The sequence below is a fragment of the Streptopelia decaocto genome, assembly GCF_964273445.1.
Source record: "Streptopelia decaocto genome assembly, chromosome: 6".
Lineage (NCBI taxonomy): Eukaryota > Metazoa > Chordata > Aves > Columbiformes > Columbidae > Streptopelia > Streptopelia decaocto.
This window is the reverse complement of record NC_138660.1, coordinates 43,599,330-43,617,803: the sequence shown is the minus strand read 5'-3', so window position 1 is coordinate 43,617,803 and position 18,474 is coordinate 43,599,330. Positions and strand designations below refer to the sequence as shown.

At 37.5% G+C, this 18,474-nt stretch overlaps 1 protein-coding gene across 4 annotated transcripts in view; it reads right to left on the bottom strand.

The window, feature by feature from the left end:
- Positions 1-18,474, bottom strand: part of ZNF385B (zinc finger protein 385B) — a 155,625-nt gene that overhangs the window by 37,755 nt on the left and 99,396 nt on the right. For 3 of the 4 annotated variants that reach the window (XM_082055598.1, XM_082055599.1, XM_082055600.1), the window contains one exon: positions 11,349-11,479. The exons of the other annotated variant lie outside the window; for it this stretch is intronic. In XM_082055598.1, the coding sequence (XP_081911724.1) occupies positions 11,349-11,479 (131 nt within the window). The remainder of the gene's footprint in view (positions 1-11,348; positions 11,480-18,474) is intronic. 4 annotated transcript variants of the gene reach the window in all.

Below are 18,474 nucleotides of genomic sequence, written 5' to 3'. Positions count from 1 at the left end.
TATGGAAGTTACCAAGCTTCAAAAAACACTGTGACACTGTGAAAAAAATGAGATAAGTGAAGCACTGAATATATTAATCCTAAATCTGACATTTTCTGGGACTGGCAATTGATTCCATCTTTGCTAAATACCAGGAGTCCTGTTGCTCACCAGTTTAGGATATCCTCAAGATCAAAAAGAGCTCTGTTGTTAACACTGCAGGAACTGGCACAAGATGTTAAGGAAAGAGAGTTTATAAACGCTACTGCTTCAACGTCTCAATTAAGCACAACATATAATTTTTCCTGATGTGGCATGGACACAGCTGAAAATTAATTTCTTGACTCAAAAAGATTCAATCGTGTTTTTCTAAGTCATATAAAACAGAATATCTGCTCTGATCTCACAGCTGACCCTGATCGGAGCAAAAGGTTGGACCAGATGACCTCTGAGGTCCCTTTCAAACCACATTATCCTATGAGCATCTATGCACACGTGGTCCTCCATCCCTACTTAAGATGAGAAATGGATTCTGAAGAGGAGAGGTCAAAAGATGGCAGTCTACAAGAAAAGTGCTCATTTCCCAACCTTGTTTTAAAACTAGCACAGAAGAAAATAGTTAAATTTGTTACAAAATTATATTTTTCTGAAGCTTGCTTTGCAGTCACAATTATTTTTTTTTTCCTTTACAGTACTATTTGAAGAAACCAAACCTGGCTGTTTAATCTTGGATGGTACACATCACATATTTGATATTAAGCTGCCTTAGAAAAGGAGGAGAGAAAAGTTGGAGTGGTTGATTTGTTAAAGAATTCTATCAGCAAACCAGATGCTTCCAGACTTTCTGAACGTGAAGATAAATACTGTAATTTTCCCTTAGTACACTGTTCAGCCTCTAGAGAAGCCTGTACTGGTGAGTATTTTCTCCACATATATACACATGCACAAATACACAAATGCAAGAAAAACATGTTGTATCATATCTGCCTAAGAAGACATTGTCTGATAATCTATTAGGTAACATTAAACACTTAACTTTTTCTTGACTATGGCTACATAAGTTTCTTGCTACATTCCTTTTAAACCAAATGCTGAGTTTTGTAAATGTCATTGCGAAAAATTTTCTGGAGATAATATATTTCTAATCAACTTTTGCTATTAAATGCTGTATTTCATTGCCATAAGGATGCCATATTAAGACACTTACAAAAGTAAAAATGCCTTATCTAGAATGAATTATTGAATTATTGAATAACACTACAGTGTTGTTACCATGAATGTGATAAAGTCTAAAAGAACTTTAAAATAAGTACCCTTATTTTCTGATGTCTAGAATCTGGCACCAGTCCGAAGATTAAAAACTTAAAATATAACAAAAATAAAATCTATTTCTGACTTGTACCATTTATTGTATTACCCTGCATAATATATCACAATTATACATGCAGATTCAAAGTTTTTTGAACATCCATTTTATAATACAATATATATTAAAAGATTGCTGTATCATTAGGGAATGGTTGGAGTTTTTTTTAAGGACAGATACGTTTTGCTTTTCAACGTAACTACTAATTGTTAGATCAGGTAATATAGAACAAAAGACTAATGCTAAAAAGTACCTCAACCATTTGAAGTGTTTGAGATCGGTGAAAAGAAAGAGCAAAAACACCCACTAGCGTCTGAAGTCCCGTTTAACAAAATAAAAAGGCAAGAAGCAGCAGTGATCAATGACTCCTCTGTGCATTCCAAATAACAATCCACAGCGCTCGCGTTAGGCAACGCAGTTCAAAACCATGCAATGCCGACTACGCACAAAGTCCCAGTTTCAAACAAATGTAGCAGCACGAGGACAAAATCTCACAAATAAAACAGCTCACGCTGCCTCCAGAAGGTACCACTTGGGATCCCCAGGGGAACGGGTAATGTTCCTTCCCAAGCTGGAGTCCCGCATGTAGTCTGGTCATGATTAGAACTCAAGAAGTGCAACATTAATAATTAATAGCTTTTAAATATATCAGAAACTGGAGTGGATTACAGCATGCTGGAAAAATAAAATAGTATCTCTCTGTTAGAAGATTAATGCTGCAGGGTAAACCGATCTCAGATCACCACACAGAATTATTCTCTTCAGTGTACAGAGGGAGCAAGTACGAAAGAGGGAGAGAGTAATTTGTTGAGGTATATATTAGGGAATGATGCAGCACAATTTCCCCAGTGGGAACCAATAGTATTTAAAAACCAGTTCTATAAACCAAAATAATAACAGAAGCTAACAGTTACCACAAATGCAAATAAAAATCTGTACTACAGTGTTTACGCTGCAGGAGGAACTAATAAAGCAATTCACATTGCTCTGGTAGCCATAACTAAGTTTAACAACTTTTTAGTCTTGTTCTCCTATTTCAGGTGGTTTAATAAAGATTAAACTTAAAAAAGTATTTCCCACAAACTTGAAGATACTATCTTTTTGCAATGAATCTCCTTAAAACTACTCAAACTATCAAAGTGAGCAAGGATTAACAGAATCGAGACAGGCTTCAGCAGTAATCTACTACTACTTCTTCCATTTCTGTCTCTGCTGTCTCACAAGTTTAACTGTACATGAGTCACTTCACCTGAGTCTTATATTATTCATATGTAAAATTGCAATAAAAATATTTGCAATCTCACAAAAAGGCTGAAAGGTCTAAGTAACATGTTTGCAACTCTTTGAAATCATCTGCTGGAAGTTGTTATATAACTGCTATTTATTATTAAGGCTGCTGTTATTCAGAACACTCTTCTGTGTTCAGCTAAACAAAGAAACACTACCCAAACCATCTTACCTCCAGATCCGGCAAAAAATAAAAACAGACTACAGTTTGAGACTTGCTGAAAATCAAACCAATAACACACTGGGAGAGCAAAGCTATTCTTGTTACACTACCTATTTCCATCTGACAGTAAAATAATGTGAATAGGCAAAATAATATGAAAATTGTCTTTCAGTGGAATCCTGACAAAAGATTCAAACCTAGGAGTCCAGAGTCAGAAAAGCAGTTTAGATAACATGTGAGGTAAACAAGATTATTGATTTTTGCTTTCATCTTTGAGATGATCCTTAGGTAGGACCCTTTTCTTCTAAAGGGTCTGCTCTAAGTTTTGCTGCCAGTTTTCTTGCTCCCAGCCTCCTGCACAACACCAACAGCACAAACCGGAATGGTGTGCCTTTAGGTAGACTTGAGTTTTCCCCTCAGTTCTGAACTGTGCAAAGAGAGGCTAGGACCAAATTCACATTCTTAATTCTATGAACAGGAGAGAATAAAGATATGGGAAGCCTGGTCTTCTGAAATGAATTAATATTACCTTTTGTTTACTGAAAAAAAAAAATCTAAAAATAGGATAAATTATATGTGTATTTATACACTTGAACATAAATGGATAAAATGGCAGAATATAAATGAGAAGCAAATGAGAACTGAGAATTGCATAAGTGTGCTAGCTGACAGCTGTCATCTTTTCTTCACAGTAAGAAAATAATAGACTTTCTTCATTTAAAAATCAATAATTATGTTTCTTGTTCGGGTTTTTTTTTTGTTTTGTTTTAGTTTGGTTTTAATCAGTAGAACACAATACACTTTTGATTAAAAAGGGCTGTATTTAAATACAAATCTTTAAAGGAACATTCAACTTCTAATTAAACCTGTCCTGAAAATTAATGTAGAATCAAAGTCTGTTGTGTATGTGGGTTTGTTTTATTTTATTTTCCTGTGTGTACGTTTGTGGGTTTTTTTCTTTAAATCTAAGTAAATTACACAAAGCAAGGCAGAAACCTGTCTCTTATAACAAATACATGAGCAAGAAATGTGATCCTCTTTCCCTACTGTCGGCTTGTGGGGGCATCTGAAGTTCATGGTATCTCTGCCATGAAGCCAGACAGATTGAATACAGAGAAGACCAGTTCAAAAGGCACATATCTGCAAATCACTCTTGCTTTGATAGTTGAAATGAACTGGTCAGTGCTTCAGACCTCTGTATCATTGTTTTTCAGGCATGCTGCAGACAGGTTTCACACTAAGATTTTTAAATTGCCATACCCTACTCTTGTCGCAAAATTGAGAGTACCTAGATTAAAAGACCACTTGCTACATCCACATTCAAAAAGAAAGAATACAACAAAATTAATACTTAGCTACATTCTTACAATTTGTTATTTAATAATTATTGCAGTAATTATTAGTTTCTTAGGGAAAAATGTGATGAAGGTCTAAGGGAAGGCAGGAAAGCCAGCCATGTACAACCAGGATGTTGCAAAAGCAGCCGCTTCTGTGTTCATCAGACACATGGAGAATTTAGATTTCTCTAAAGGTGCTCTAGAATTTTGCTTAAGACAAGACTTACAATTAGATACTACCAAAACCTTTATAAGCACAGTGATGCAACACATGTGCCCTGTGTCTTAAACTACAATTTTGCTTTGAGAGGACACCTTTTCCTCACAGTCTATTTGCAAAGCATCCTTCAATGGTCTAATGCCTAAAATATTTATGGCTAACAACCTTCTCTTTTTAACTAGCTTCCTTGTGTCATGAACATATTAAAATTTGACAAGAAAGCAATTCAATGAAGATAAAGGCATCTTAGCTTTTTCCTGTGCTGACCAGCAAAAGAAATAAATGCTGTCGAGTGTCAGAGACACTAGCTCCAAGCTTTCTGTAGAGGCAGAGATGAAACACATCTCTGCCAAGGAACAGATTTTCTGGAGGACCCAGCAAATGGTAGGATTTGTATGCAGAAACAGTATTTCTTTACAGAATTAGGCTGATGACCTAATTACTTGTAGGCACAACAATGGAATTTAGGAACTATTTCTCAAAAACCACCCCACGGATGCCGAGTTCCCTTAAAGTGGCAGGGAAAGGCTACTGGAGCTGGCGATTACTGTTTCTCAGCAGTGCTTGTCATTGCGCTTTCTCCTTAGAGAAATGGTTTCCAATCTGGCTGCTGATCTGGGAACTGAGAGGAGGAAGCTTATCCATCTCATTCCGGTTAAAGAAAATACAAAGTAACAGGAAACTTTAAACAATAATTAAGGTTTGAAGAGATTCTTCTTTAAATCCAGTCTGTATTATTTTACTTAAGATTTTTTTTCCATGAGAATAATATGTATTAAAGAGTAGAAACAAGGCAGAAAACTACTTATTTAGGCTCATCTATTTAACAAAGAGTTGCTCTTTGAAGAGATTCCTGACAGAAACTACAGAACCTACATCTTTATGTTAAAATACCACAAACTGTAAAAGCTGTCAGAGACTGATTGACAACTCCCTGCTTTTGGCAGCATTTTTTTTTTTTCTGTATCTAACTCTGTGTCTCTTACCAAGTGTTTGCTTCAAGCTCAACCTTTTTGAAAAGTTTCAGTTAAAATGGCTGAAGTATTTTGTGGGAAAAATATACCACCTTAAGTATTTTTCAGGGTCTCGAAAAGCTACTACCACAGTTGAAAAAGGTTTCTGCTGGTTTGAATCAAAGCCATAGAAAGAGCAGAAGAAATTCCTTGTTTGGTACAAAAAGTCTAAGGACACAAAGGAAAGGGACTACAGGTAACTGAAGAGTGGAAGACATTGAGGGCAGAGGGGCTCTGCAGGCAGGTACTGTGAGAGGAGAGAGTCAGAGAGAAAGCAAAGACAAGTCACAGAGCAGAGGGCTGTGCTGCCAGAATTTGGGCTTTATTATGTGGTTCCTGAACCTCTGCTTTGCTGACCCACAGATATCTGGGAAAACACCTATTATTCTCTTTTATTCCCTTTGTAAAAGGTAACAGGCTGATTCTTCATGTTGTAGTTTGGGTGATTCTGGTTATGGCTTGGATAACATGAACTATTATATCCACAATAACTAAAAGTGAAATAGGAATGTTTTTAAGTGCTCAGCACAGGAATAGAAGGCACACCTGACATGCCTTTTGTGCCTGCATGACTATAAAAGAGGATATAAAATGTCTGTAAGGAAAAATCGTACCATCTCTTGATTAAAAAAAAAAAAAAAAAAAAAAAAAATCCAGCTACCTCACAAAACTCCTCTCCTTCTAAGTTGATTGCTTAAATTTCCTTTCTGTGCTGTTAGTTAACGAGTGTGAAGTACAGCGGTCACAAAACTTCACCTGCTCTCTGGAGCTCAGTGTTTCCGAGGGAGAGGAGTGGAGCAGGTTGCTCCCCTCCTGCTTCATGAAAGTGAAACGGGGAAATCAGAGCCCATGAACAGACTGTAAATAACGGGTTGGCAACAGCCAGTTGGCTGCATCTATAATTCGCTCCTCCTGTATATAATCCTGAGTCCCAGAGCATACTTTGGCACTGCAGCTGGGCGTTAAGTGGCTGAATCCAGACCCTGCTGAGGAACAGCAAGCTCCCGAGCCACCGTGCCAGAGACAGAAGAGGCTCCTGGCGTAGAGGGGTGAAGGAAGCTGGGGATGCCATTGCCCTGTGCTCCTGTCTGCAAGCCTCTGCTTCTGCTTCGGCTGGTTACTGGGCCATTCACACGAGAAGCAGATAGGTCACAAAAATGAAGGACGTAATTGAAAATGCAGAAAAATAGCAATATAGCCCCTCCCAGAAGCTGTCGTTGGGTCAAGCCAAGGATACTTAGTCTAGGCAGGGCTAGTGCTGGAGAAGAGACAGATTTCTGACTAAGTTACTAGTCAGGTCCTTTTTCCCTTCCTGTAGCCCATTCCAGCTGGCTCACCTTCACTGGCAGATGTAAAATACTTCTGGTCCACTTCGCAAGGAGACTGAGAGAACTCAAATATAAAGAACTGGCATAAACCTACCTGAAGAGAAATAGACACTGAAGCAGTAACTAGTCCACATTAACCCATGTGTGCTATAAAATATGAAAGTTAGAAACCAATCATGGTCTAGTTAGATGGAAAATATTTCACTAACGTGAAAGCTGTAAGAGATGCTATAATCTTTGATTACCCATGAGACCATTACCAATTCAGAAGGAAGCATATGAATTGCTGATTATTTTCTGTGATGATAGAATCTGAGAAGTTGCTGATACTGCTTTTGTGCAGAATGACAGCTACCTGGCTGTACTACGGTGACTAAGTTTGAATTGTGTAGTGCTGCTCTCATTTCAGGACAAGGTAGAACACATTGGAGTTTTGAGACTTTTTTGAAGGGGAGTATACATCCTTTGTAGGGAGTTGCAGACAGTGATCATTTGGTTTGCCTTGAAAGATAAACCCTGGCTTTAAGCCACTTTAGTGCATGCATCATGATAACCTTCCATAATGTGATCACAAAGTGTTCTTTCTTCATTCAGTCCACAAGATGGATGACATGAGAAAATTAATCAGGGAGGTGCAGAGAAAGAATGGTACAGAAGGTGAAAGCCAGTGAGTGTAAAATTCAAGTTTACATTATATTAAACACACAGTGAAGACCAAGTTAAGACTACTGTGCCATCTTTGGTTTCCATTGACTTTATGCACTTGACTTTGAAGGCTTACAGGTCATTAAATGTGATCAATATGCAAGATGTTACATGCTAAGGAATCATTAAGTTCTTCTAGTGTTTAAAAGAATGGCTCTACTTAAACAACACCTTTTTGTACAGCATCCGTTCTAAATTGGAGTTACCAATTTGGGAAGTTCCTAAAATGCTGTCTCTCATTCTGCTATAAACAAGAATATTTATGTAATACTAGCCGAGAATTTGATTCAAGCTATGTTCTTCAGACAAAAGGGTATGAGTAACTCAGCAAGAGCTTTTAGAACTTGATGCCAGGACAAACATGCTGTCACCTTTGGATCCGCTGCTGCAGCACTTCTGAGAGAGGGTTTGTCCTTCTGTGCAGTAACTTGGTTTCAGGCAGTGACAGTCTGATCATGCCTGTCTTGGTCTGACACAGCTATTTGCTAGTGCTGTGAAAAGACCAGAAAAGAAGAGAGCACCTATTCCGCTGCACCTCTCTGCTTGAAATCCTCATTCTGCACTTAGAAGATCCCTTTCTGGGTGATTTGTTGGGAAAAAAAAAAAAAAAAAAAAAAAAAAAAAGCAGCGCTCTTACTGAGGAGTAAAGGCGTGTATCCAAAGAGTTAGTGCAATCATTCCTCAGTTTTTCTGATATAATAAGCAAGTCCTAAGGAACAAAGGCAAATTTAATTGGGACATGAATTGATAAGTACTATACATGCATCCACAGCATTTTTAGAAGTATTAATGTTTTTAGAAGAAATAGAAGGGAGGCATTTTAAGATAAATCACACAATTATGTCAGGAAAAGAAGATATATTTGGGGTAGGCATTTATTTAAAAAAAAATCAGGGTCTGCTCAGTGCTTCATTTGAAAATACCTATGTGGAAAGAAACAAGTGATCAGAATGCTTCCAAAAATGAAATGGGAACACTGATGCTTCATCTGGAGCACCACAGATGTTTTCAGAATTGAAAACTGTCAAAGTTAACTATAAAAGAAAGGGCTTACCCCAGATTTTAAATATATTTCCATAAATAAGAGAAAGTCTTTTGGAAATACTGTAGAAGGTGTTCCTTTAAACATGTTTGTAGTTAAAATATTTTACCTTGTTTTTCCTGCCCTGATAGTTACTGTATCAAGCTCCTAAGCTTGACACTTGGTAGTTGATAACTTCTATTTTTTTCAGGCAACTGAAGTTAATTTAGAAACTACCTCCTGGCAAGGTTTAGAAAAATGTTTCTATATCTGACTGCCATTAAAAAGGAACAGGCGAATCAGAGACATTTTCTCTTGAGACCACACTTCTTTTTGCACCCTTCAGTGAACACATGCAAGCGAGAGCAGTGGCCTTGGCACATGCTGCAGGGTCCCCTCAGTGCTACTGAAGGCAAAGAGATCAGGTGCTGCGCGCTGGAGGCTTCACTGCCTTGACAAGTCCTCTTGGGAGCAAAATGCATAGAGTTCCTGATGGATCTGTAAGGCAAATGATAGGCTTTTGGGGGGAGAAGGGACAAAAAGCTCTTCTAATATTCTGTTCCTGCACTAGATGAAAAATTATGGCACTTTAGATGAGGCATACACTGTGGTTCAACTGGAATTAGCTTCTACTCACTCAAACTTTTCCTCTGGAAAAATGTTTTTTTCCAAACTTTAACAGACTCCACCCATCACTTTACAGTGAAAATGAAAAAAAAAAAAAGTATTACATATGCACAAACAAAAATCAACATTTGCAAAGGCTTTTTTAATTTACAAAGAAACAAAGTGCATGACAGCTGGTGTTCACTTTGCCTGTCAGTAGATAACCATGAATGATTTAGTTTTTCAATGAACTTTAAAGTCCATTGTAAAAGACCGTTAGAGAAAATCAATACCTGCAAGATAAATGGCAAAGTACGTGAATTTGAAATACAGCAGTACTGAACCACTGCTCCTCAAATAAGAGCGTTTAAACATGTGGTGCCTGGGATGCATAGCAGCGTGATTTTATATTATGATCAAGAATTCCAAGGGAGGAAGTAGATATTGAACCAACAATATTTGCCGATTACCCCAGGCCTCTCTTTTTTAACAAAATCCATAGAAGTATGGAGAGGAATGACAGGTGTGAAGGATAAACACTCCAGGAATTAGGCAAACGGAATGTAACCCAGATAAAAGTAAGCTAGTATAGACAGGCAAAACTAGTTGAAATATCCAAATTAATCTGTCTCTCACAGCTACTGCAACTCAGAAATTCAATAATACCACCAGTAAGCAAATAATGATGGTTGACTCTACAACTACAGCATCCCTAAAGTTCTTTGAGTCTTTATGTACAGTTCTGTGAAAAACCTCACCTATAAAAACTGTGCACCTGGAAAGCAGACAAATCAATAACAAATAAAATACTTGAATCTATTAGAAAGATATGGAAAATTAATATGAAAATATGAGAATGACACACTGCTTTCTTAAAATTGTATTGAGTTTTGGTCCTGCACTTTAAACATACCCAGATTTTTCTTTAAACTTTTCTCTTTGTATACATACATGGGCACACAAGCCCCTAATCTATACACATGCACATTCCCACATCTGCCTCATAAATACACAATTGTCACATACATATTTTGCAATCAATCAGTCAAATTTGCTACCGTGTATAATGTGCATTGGGCTGCTGTCATTTGAAAGAAGTTGGCTGATACGTTACCTTATAACCACCCCCAGAACTGTGTGCTGTAGCACAAGTCCTGTCAGCAAGATATTTGCAAGCCATGAAAAATAACAACAACACCCCAACAACAACAACCAAAAACAACCAAACAAAAAACCCCAAAAACCAAACCAACCAACCAACCAAACCAACCCATAAAAACAACCTCTTGCTGTTTTAACTTCAGACATAAGGTGAGTTTGCAAAACTCAGACTTGGCAGTGGTTCAGGTGATCACTGTGTGTCGGTGGTGACACTGCTCCCCTTTCCATTCCCCTGAAATTATGGTGACAAGTGTGATGCTGCACAGTTCAGGCCACGGTCACGTACCAACAGATCGTACTCGTTGACTTGGCAGAAATAACCCAGGGCAGTTTCCTTTCTGCTGCTATTAACTTACTGTTTGCTGATTCGTTACATGCTGAATTACCTCCACACATGGAAACCTGAGTGGCAACATGCAAAATATTGATTTTGGTGTACTCAGGGCATTTAAGATAATAATTAATTAAACAAATGATAAAGTGTGATAGCTAAAAAGCATTTTGATAACAATCAGAGCCATTTTCTGAGACATTAAATAAGTGAGAATCACAGAAGAGAGTATTTTTGTTAATGCTGTTCTGATAAACATGGAGAACTACAGAAGCATCAAACATTATTATGGAAGTAATACTTTGTTGCAAAAACTCAAGATGCTTTGCCATAAACTAAAAGTAGCAGGTTCACATTTTTCACATTGGCTAACAACTTTAGACTTTTTTATTATACAGAATTAATAAGATCCTGCAGTTACTTTACTGGTTGTGATAGATTTAGCTTGATTCAAGTCAAGATCATCTAGGCCTTACCTGTCATGCCTGTTTTTACAATAGCTTTTGCTTTTTTCTTTTTTACAGCACATGCCCAGGCAAATGCTCAAAATGACTCTATCGCTCATCAAATCTCTGTCGCAGGGATTTTTCTCAGTGTGTAAACACCATCCCAAGTTACCAAGTTAGAAAAGGATCAGCCCCATTCACAGTGAGGCGGCTGGGTACCACTCAGTCTTTTGCACAAGGGAACAGCAACCACCGCAGCACAGACAAAAAGGGTTTTCTAAAATTGTGTCAGTGATGCACTGATTTAAGGTAGTTTCAATACTGGATATTAGAACCAGCTTGGAAAGCATACACTGAAACTAAATGTGGAAACACCTTTACTTACTGTGTTAAAATTTGGGAAGAATCCAACAGCAGAGCTGCTGTCCACAGGGAAGGACATAAAGGGTTTGATATCCAGGGAAGGCTGCATCATCAAGGTAGGTGTGCGCACAAGGGTAGGAAGTGCAGTAGTGCCTGCCAAGAGCAAACAAAACCAGGAATTCATAGTATTCTCCTTTCCACATCACACGCAGTATAGCTGACACAACTGCCAAGCAAAAAAAGTAATATAGGGAGGTAATGAAGTGGCTCTGTAGGAGTTAATAGCATTAAAAGAAACCTATTTCCACACACTAAAGATGAGGCAGAGCACTTCCCTATGGCCATGGATACTCAGATGCTGAAGAGGAGACATATGGTTTATAAATCACACTGGCAGGTAGAATAAATCCTTTCTAAAGCTGAAAAATTCTTCTGTGCCAAAAAGGCCAGGATGGATGCCCATGAAAGTCAGATGCTTTTGCAATTCATGGTTGCCTATTAGATCAGCTAGGACACACAATACGTTTCCAAACAGTGAGCTGCATGTTTATTTTTTCCTATTCTGACAGTAACTCTCAAGTGCTGCACAAACACCTTTTCACCTACCATTTAAAAAAATACCTTCTGTTTTACAGTGCAAGGGAAATATTAGAAAACAACCATCAATTAAATAATCAGGTAGCATATAAAAAATACAACTCTTTACCTGCAATCAAGCTAGCATTTTCTTAATTGGAGCCCAGATATTCCTCTCCAAACAAGAGCTTTCCGGAAAACTACATGCTGAAATTCTTTCTATATACACTTGAGAATCATTCCCCAGAAAGACCTCAAAGGAATGGGAAGGCACATATGTCTCAATATTCATTTTTAACTAGCTATCTGCCCTATTCACAAAACAGAGTGCCTAGTGCACAGCTTCCAGCTATGCCTGTAGGAGTATTTTTTTCCTGAAATCATACAAAATAGATTTCAAATAACATTTCCCCTCACTGAAATAAAAAAATGCAACAACAACAACAAAAATCTCAGTTTCTCCTTCCTGGGTTGAATAAATAATTCAACACCGACTGCAGCAAGCACTGGAACACAAATGTCTCACACCTGTAAAGGAGCATGAGTCAGTCTCTCCCTCTCTCCCCTCTACCAGAATTTCTCCATAATTACCTCCTTCTCCCACTCACCAGTGGTCAGCACATCAGCTGGGAGCATAACAGTTCTCCTAGGAGTTTCTCTGGTCTCAAACAGAGCTGACACAATACCTAAGCTTTTTCTCATAGAAGTCGCCTGAGCTTTTTAAACTCAGTCAGGGAAGTCAGAAAGAGGGGAAAAAAAAAAAAAAAAAAAAAAAAGGAGAAAAATAAACAAGCAATTTTCCCTCTTTTCTCCCATAAAATCAAACTATTTGCATCCACTTGCCAGATGTTGGGGAATCCATATGGGCTGCCAGAATACCAGTCTTCCAATAAGGGATCTCCCTTTCTCCGTGTTAAGATAGGCATAACTGAAGGCAGAGTTTCCTCCTTTTGATCTTATCATCCTGACTCCATGCACACAATTTCAAACCCATTTTAAGGTTTCCAAGAGGAAAGCTGAGTTCAGAAGCCAGATGGGGCTGCATGGATTTTTTGGATGACCAAACACTTAGAACTAGCCCTGAGCTCAAATTTTGCAGATGCTGGAGAGACAGTCATTTGATGACAGCTGTAGCCCAGTAAACATGATATTCTGGTCCAGCAGATGAATAACAGGCTACAATCTATTCTCAGTTTCTTCTATATGAAAAGTGTGCTAATTGCAGAAAGATGGGCCATTGACAACTATGGAGAGCAAACTGTTGAACACAATCCCAACTGAGCTGTACAACTTGAAAGAAAAAAATAGGCTTGAGACATTTTCCACAATATTTTCTCCCTTCTAGCCAATACTTTAATAAATGTAAGGTTTGTTTCTGCAGCTCATTGACAGTTGTGCTTAATTAACTGTAAGTCGAAGCTTATTCAAGTGGAGTCACAAAAGTCAAAAAGCTAAAGGCTAGCATGCCTATAGTTTCTTCTTCATATCCATAACGAAAAGTATGCATCAATAGAAAAGCAGTATGACAGAGGATTTATCCAAAGGAAGTATCTTCAACTGCAAAAAATAATGATTATTTCTACTAGCTGGTTCCAAAACAGTAGTTTTACATAATTTGGATTTCAGAGTTGTATTCAAATAGCAGCTATGCTGTATTTAATTACGTAAAGCCCACAAAATGCCATCTTCAGTCTAACTTCTACAAGTTTCTCTTTGAAGTTAATAAGCAATTAAAGATCCATGAAGTTAAAAAAGACCTGTCCTTTCTTTACACATGCATACTTCAATGAAGCTATGGTTATATATTTTAACTACATATTACAGAAAAATTGTATCATTATAGAGTTAAATTGTGACTTATATTAAAAATCAGAGTTAAGCTGGGTTTTTGATTGCTGTCTTCACCCAAGGCATAGAAAACATCTGGCATACAAGTTTTAAAATTAAAAAAACAATTAGCATCCTCCTGCAAACAATGCAATATTCTTCGTACTCCTTGGCTGAGTACAGAAAATTTCATGCAACAAAGATGTTTGAAGTCTGCCTGCAGTTTTGCAGTCTATGGTGTTTCTGCTGCCAGAGTAATACATGACCAGTAGACTAGGATACATTTGGAGTCCATACAGAACAGAAAACATACACACTTATCAGACTGATTAGTGGAGGCATTAATAATTAGAACTTTGTTCCCCTTCTGTTTGCCAATTTACTACTTCAACTTGTTGCCATTCAAATACCAGTGATCCTGCCTGCTTGACTGATTTTTCAGACCCACCTTTGAAAGCCTCTGCAAGAATGATCAGATGAAGATGACCTAAACTATAGGTATAAGCATTCTGGGACAAAATAATGAAATCAAACAGACTAGGACACAGTTTTACACTGGCGTTGCTCCCAAAGGTCAAATAGATTCTCACTGTTCCACCAAACCTCTATGCAGACCTGAGCTAAGCAGGAGCCCTGGCACAAGAAAGATGTATCTGACAAGCTTCATTATCTTCAGAAATGTAACAGATGTTTACCATTTCACTAGCATTTTAATGATAAAGGCAACTTACCATGTCAAACACAGATTGTTTTAAACTACTTGTAATATTTAGCATAAATATAACTGATCTTCCTTGTAAATTCATTTGCTCATTTCAGCTTAGTAATATTTAAACAGTATTTTACCTTTGTAACTTCAATTTTACTCCCACAGCATGGGAGCTGGAGATACAAGCAGATGACAAACTTTGCCAAAAGGCACTGGTCCCTTTTTACCCTTATTTAAGAGGAGGAAAACAGGTTTCATCTGAGCAGATGATCCAAAATGTCTAATTTTATTAAGTTCTTCTTCACCCTAGACATATTTATCTGAAAAGAAGTCCCTGTGTAACAGGCACTGTTTCTCTTGAGCCACATACATATGGTTTCATGCACACTGCAATGCAGTGGGAAACTGATGCTTTTGCAAAATTTATGAGAGGTTGTTGTCTTTACCCAAATGTGACCTGTCTCTAACAAAAAAGGTATGTAATGAATAGATTAAGCAGTGAAAGTGATATTTTGGGGAAGCAATTAGGAAGTCTCGTATCGGTCAGTCTCATAGTGAGACGAGTCCCAAGAGCCATACAAAATGTGGATGTGAGGAGTTTCTACCAACAACCCCCCACAACAACTTTACAGTTTCATAGAAAAACTGCAGAAGCCAAGACTGGCATGATCACAGTTTTGGCTGAGGCAACCAGAGTTAACTTTGGCCGTGGTTAACAGTCACTATTCATCTTTTTCAAGTAAGAGCAGTGTCGAGTTCAGTCAAATCTAAGCACACGATTTCTCCTTTTGTACCTCCTGAAAACTATTTGTGAAAGTATTACTTCAGTGATTTTCTCTGTAAGTGCTTTTCTTTATCACTGGCAGACACAAAAAAAGGTGTAAAATCTGCATGTTAATTTTAGTTTGGGTCAATATCAGACCATTACAAGAAAAAAACAAAACAAAACTATTTTATCATAAAAATTACTTATCTAAAACATATTTTGTGAACAATTTCAGCATACTTAAGTAAATTATTTTGCAGACTTGAAAGCATGCTCTTCTGAAGTCTTCATTAAAGGCAACTACAGAGAAATCTAAAGCCATACTCAAGTTGCTCCTCTTTTTCCATTACCTAAAGACATTACTACAGTGTTCTAATCCTCTGTTCCAAGGAGAAGCCCAAACCCAGAACATGAGCACTGAAGTGCTATCAGGACTGAATAAAAGTACCCAGTTGACAAATTTCTGTGAACTGGACAATCAACATCCATCGCAGCTTGCACATGGTTGCCCCTGACCTGTGGACAGTATCTGGGAATACTCCGAAGGAACACTGTCTTTGTTATTCACACCCACCACTACTTATGTGCATCACCCTGAGAGTTTTCAGTTTATGGACAGGCTGTGCTGGCTTTTTCATCCCTGAATTGTCTGACCATCTTAAGCTATGAGGAAACTTTATTTTCTACACCAAGGTTAAGTAGGCTCATCTAGCCAGTGAACAGGAGCAATATAACTGATGGGGCGAGTCAGTTCTGGGCTTTCTCTTCCTTTGGGTTGGACTAGATGATCTCCAGAGGTCACTTACAACCCTAACCATTCTGCGATTTGGTGCAGCATTTTTTTAAACACTCGAGCCAGCAGTTTCCATTCAAGGGTGGATGACAAGTTGTCCCTTTTGATCCATGCCATGATGGCTGAATTAACTACAGACTGCAACAACCCTATGCACAGCCAGTCTGCCTTTAGACCTCACACCGTCATCTCCATTTACAGTGTTTTCCTTCAGAGCACCAGAAGACAGAAGCCCAGGCAGAAAATATTTGAAATGGCTCCCCGGATCGATTCTGAGATAATTCTGCATGTGTTCCTCTATGCGCTTTTTCTGGGACCCCATGGTTTCAGTACAATTCCTTAATTTGTCAGTGGAAGCTTTAAACATTGTCAGAAATATTTGCTTCAGCATGTGGCTCAAAAAGCAGTTTTATAAACAGATTAGAGCCAGAGGTAGTACCTAGGCTTTCATATTGAATAAAAATCTCTTCAGCTCTATTGCCTATGCCTTGCAAAAAACTAAAAAAAAAATCATCCAAAACCAAAAATCCCACCACAATCTAAAAACCCCCAACTTGCACAAGGCTTTCTTACACTGGCTTATTTGCAGCTTTATGGGAAGACTGGCACAATGAAATGACGTTTATAAAAAACTCCACCTAACTACAGAAATGCACACCACTAAAAAATTGCTTTCTTCCCTTATATCTGATGGCCCTATTGCATCATGCCTTGGATCTATATGCTTTTGCTACAATTTTTTTTTTCCCCATAAATGACAGGTAAAAATCAATCACTTGCAAGTCACTACATTTTGTAGTTTAGGTATTTATATGACATTAGCCCCTGAAATCCTTCCAAATACTTGATATAAATATCAGTCTATTTCCTTCTCAGTATGATCAGTTTACAGGATTCAGAAATTTTATAATTTTGTTTGTTAGGTACAGCTGTAAATGAGTATTAGAGAATGTAATGTGTTTTTGTTTATTGCTAAGATAAACTGCTAAAAACAAGTTAAGTGCAAGTAAAATAATTCTGAGTTTCTGAACAGCAGGTGTTGATATCAAAATGCATAAGGAAAAAGCTATTCCGGAAGTATTCCATTAATAACACTCATGGAGGTGAACCTTAAGACATTCTCCCCTCATAAATAAAAAGCAACGTGAATAAATACAGCATTTTAGTAGATTTTTTTTTTCAGGATTCACTCAGCAGAACAAACATTCATTCCTTATAATATGGTATGATGATAAATTAGACTTACGATACCCGTAGGGATTGCAGTCTGTTAAAAGTAAAGTAGTCAAGGAGAGATAAGACCATTACTTCAACAGATTTTCCCAAATGGCAAATCAACACAATCCTAAGAGATAACTCACTATCCAGGCAACTTATTTTTAAAAATAGCTTGAAGCAGAAACCCAGCATATATGAGACATGGTACAGCCCCCAGCTGACAATAGGAAAATATGTTAAGAACTTCTCTGCCCACAGGGCACCCTACAAATTAACTCACTAATGAATGAGGATGCAATTCCTTTTGGAGCTGATGTGATTACCATTAACTCATACACATCTTTTAAAACCTGGAGAGTGCACTGAATTCAGACCTCTTAAACATTATTCAGATATCAACATAGCAGTCGTATCTCCCATTGACTTATTAATAGATTTAAAATCACAAACCATACAATAACATCCAAGTTTGGCAAATAAAAATGGGTAAACCCTCAAAAGTTGTGTTTTATTTTTCAGAAGCCACAAGGAAATGTGGCAAGAACTGATGTGAACATTATGGCTACTCAACAGCACTAAGGAAGAACCACTCCATAAAACACAAGACAAGCAATAAGAAAGCATTGGTCCAGGTCTAGCCTTCCATAGCAACATATGGATACAAAACAAAATGCCAAGTATTTTGCGCTCCATTCTGAGTTTACTTTTTCAGTAGATGCTCCAGCAAACCCACAGGCATTTGATGCAAATTCACTACAACATAAAAATTACCTATACCCTGTACAGTTTAAGCTCTTTGTGCTCAAGAATGATTGATCTAAGAAACACGTCAGATTATAAAAATAATTCTCTCCCTACAAATTAAAACACAATTTCCAGTATGCTTGAGCATGATGTTAGTATTTCCATTATTATCCATCTAGAAATAAATGTTCTATGAAGGTGTGCTAATAGAATTCCTTATTCTCCTTTTGTACAAAATCAAATACCATGAAATGAGGTATTCCTGCATTTCAAATACACGTAGAATTCCACCAACTAGGTCAATACCAAAAATAAATTGAAATCTGCTCCTGCTGAAATGAATAGAAGTTTTGGCATATGATCAATCCAAAAAGTCAACCAACACTTAACTAACATTCATAATTATATATAGTTCATTTACAACCAGAAAAGAAGTACAGCTATATATTGTATCTATTTCACATAAGAATTCTAAAAATAAAACCATAAACCTACTGGCACTTACAAGTAAGCAA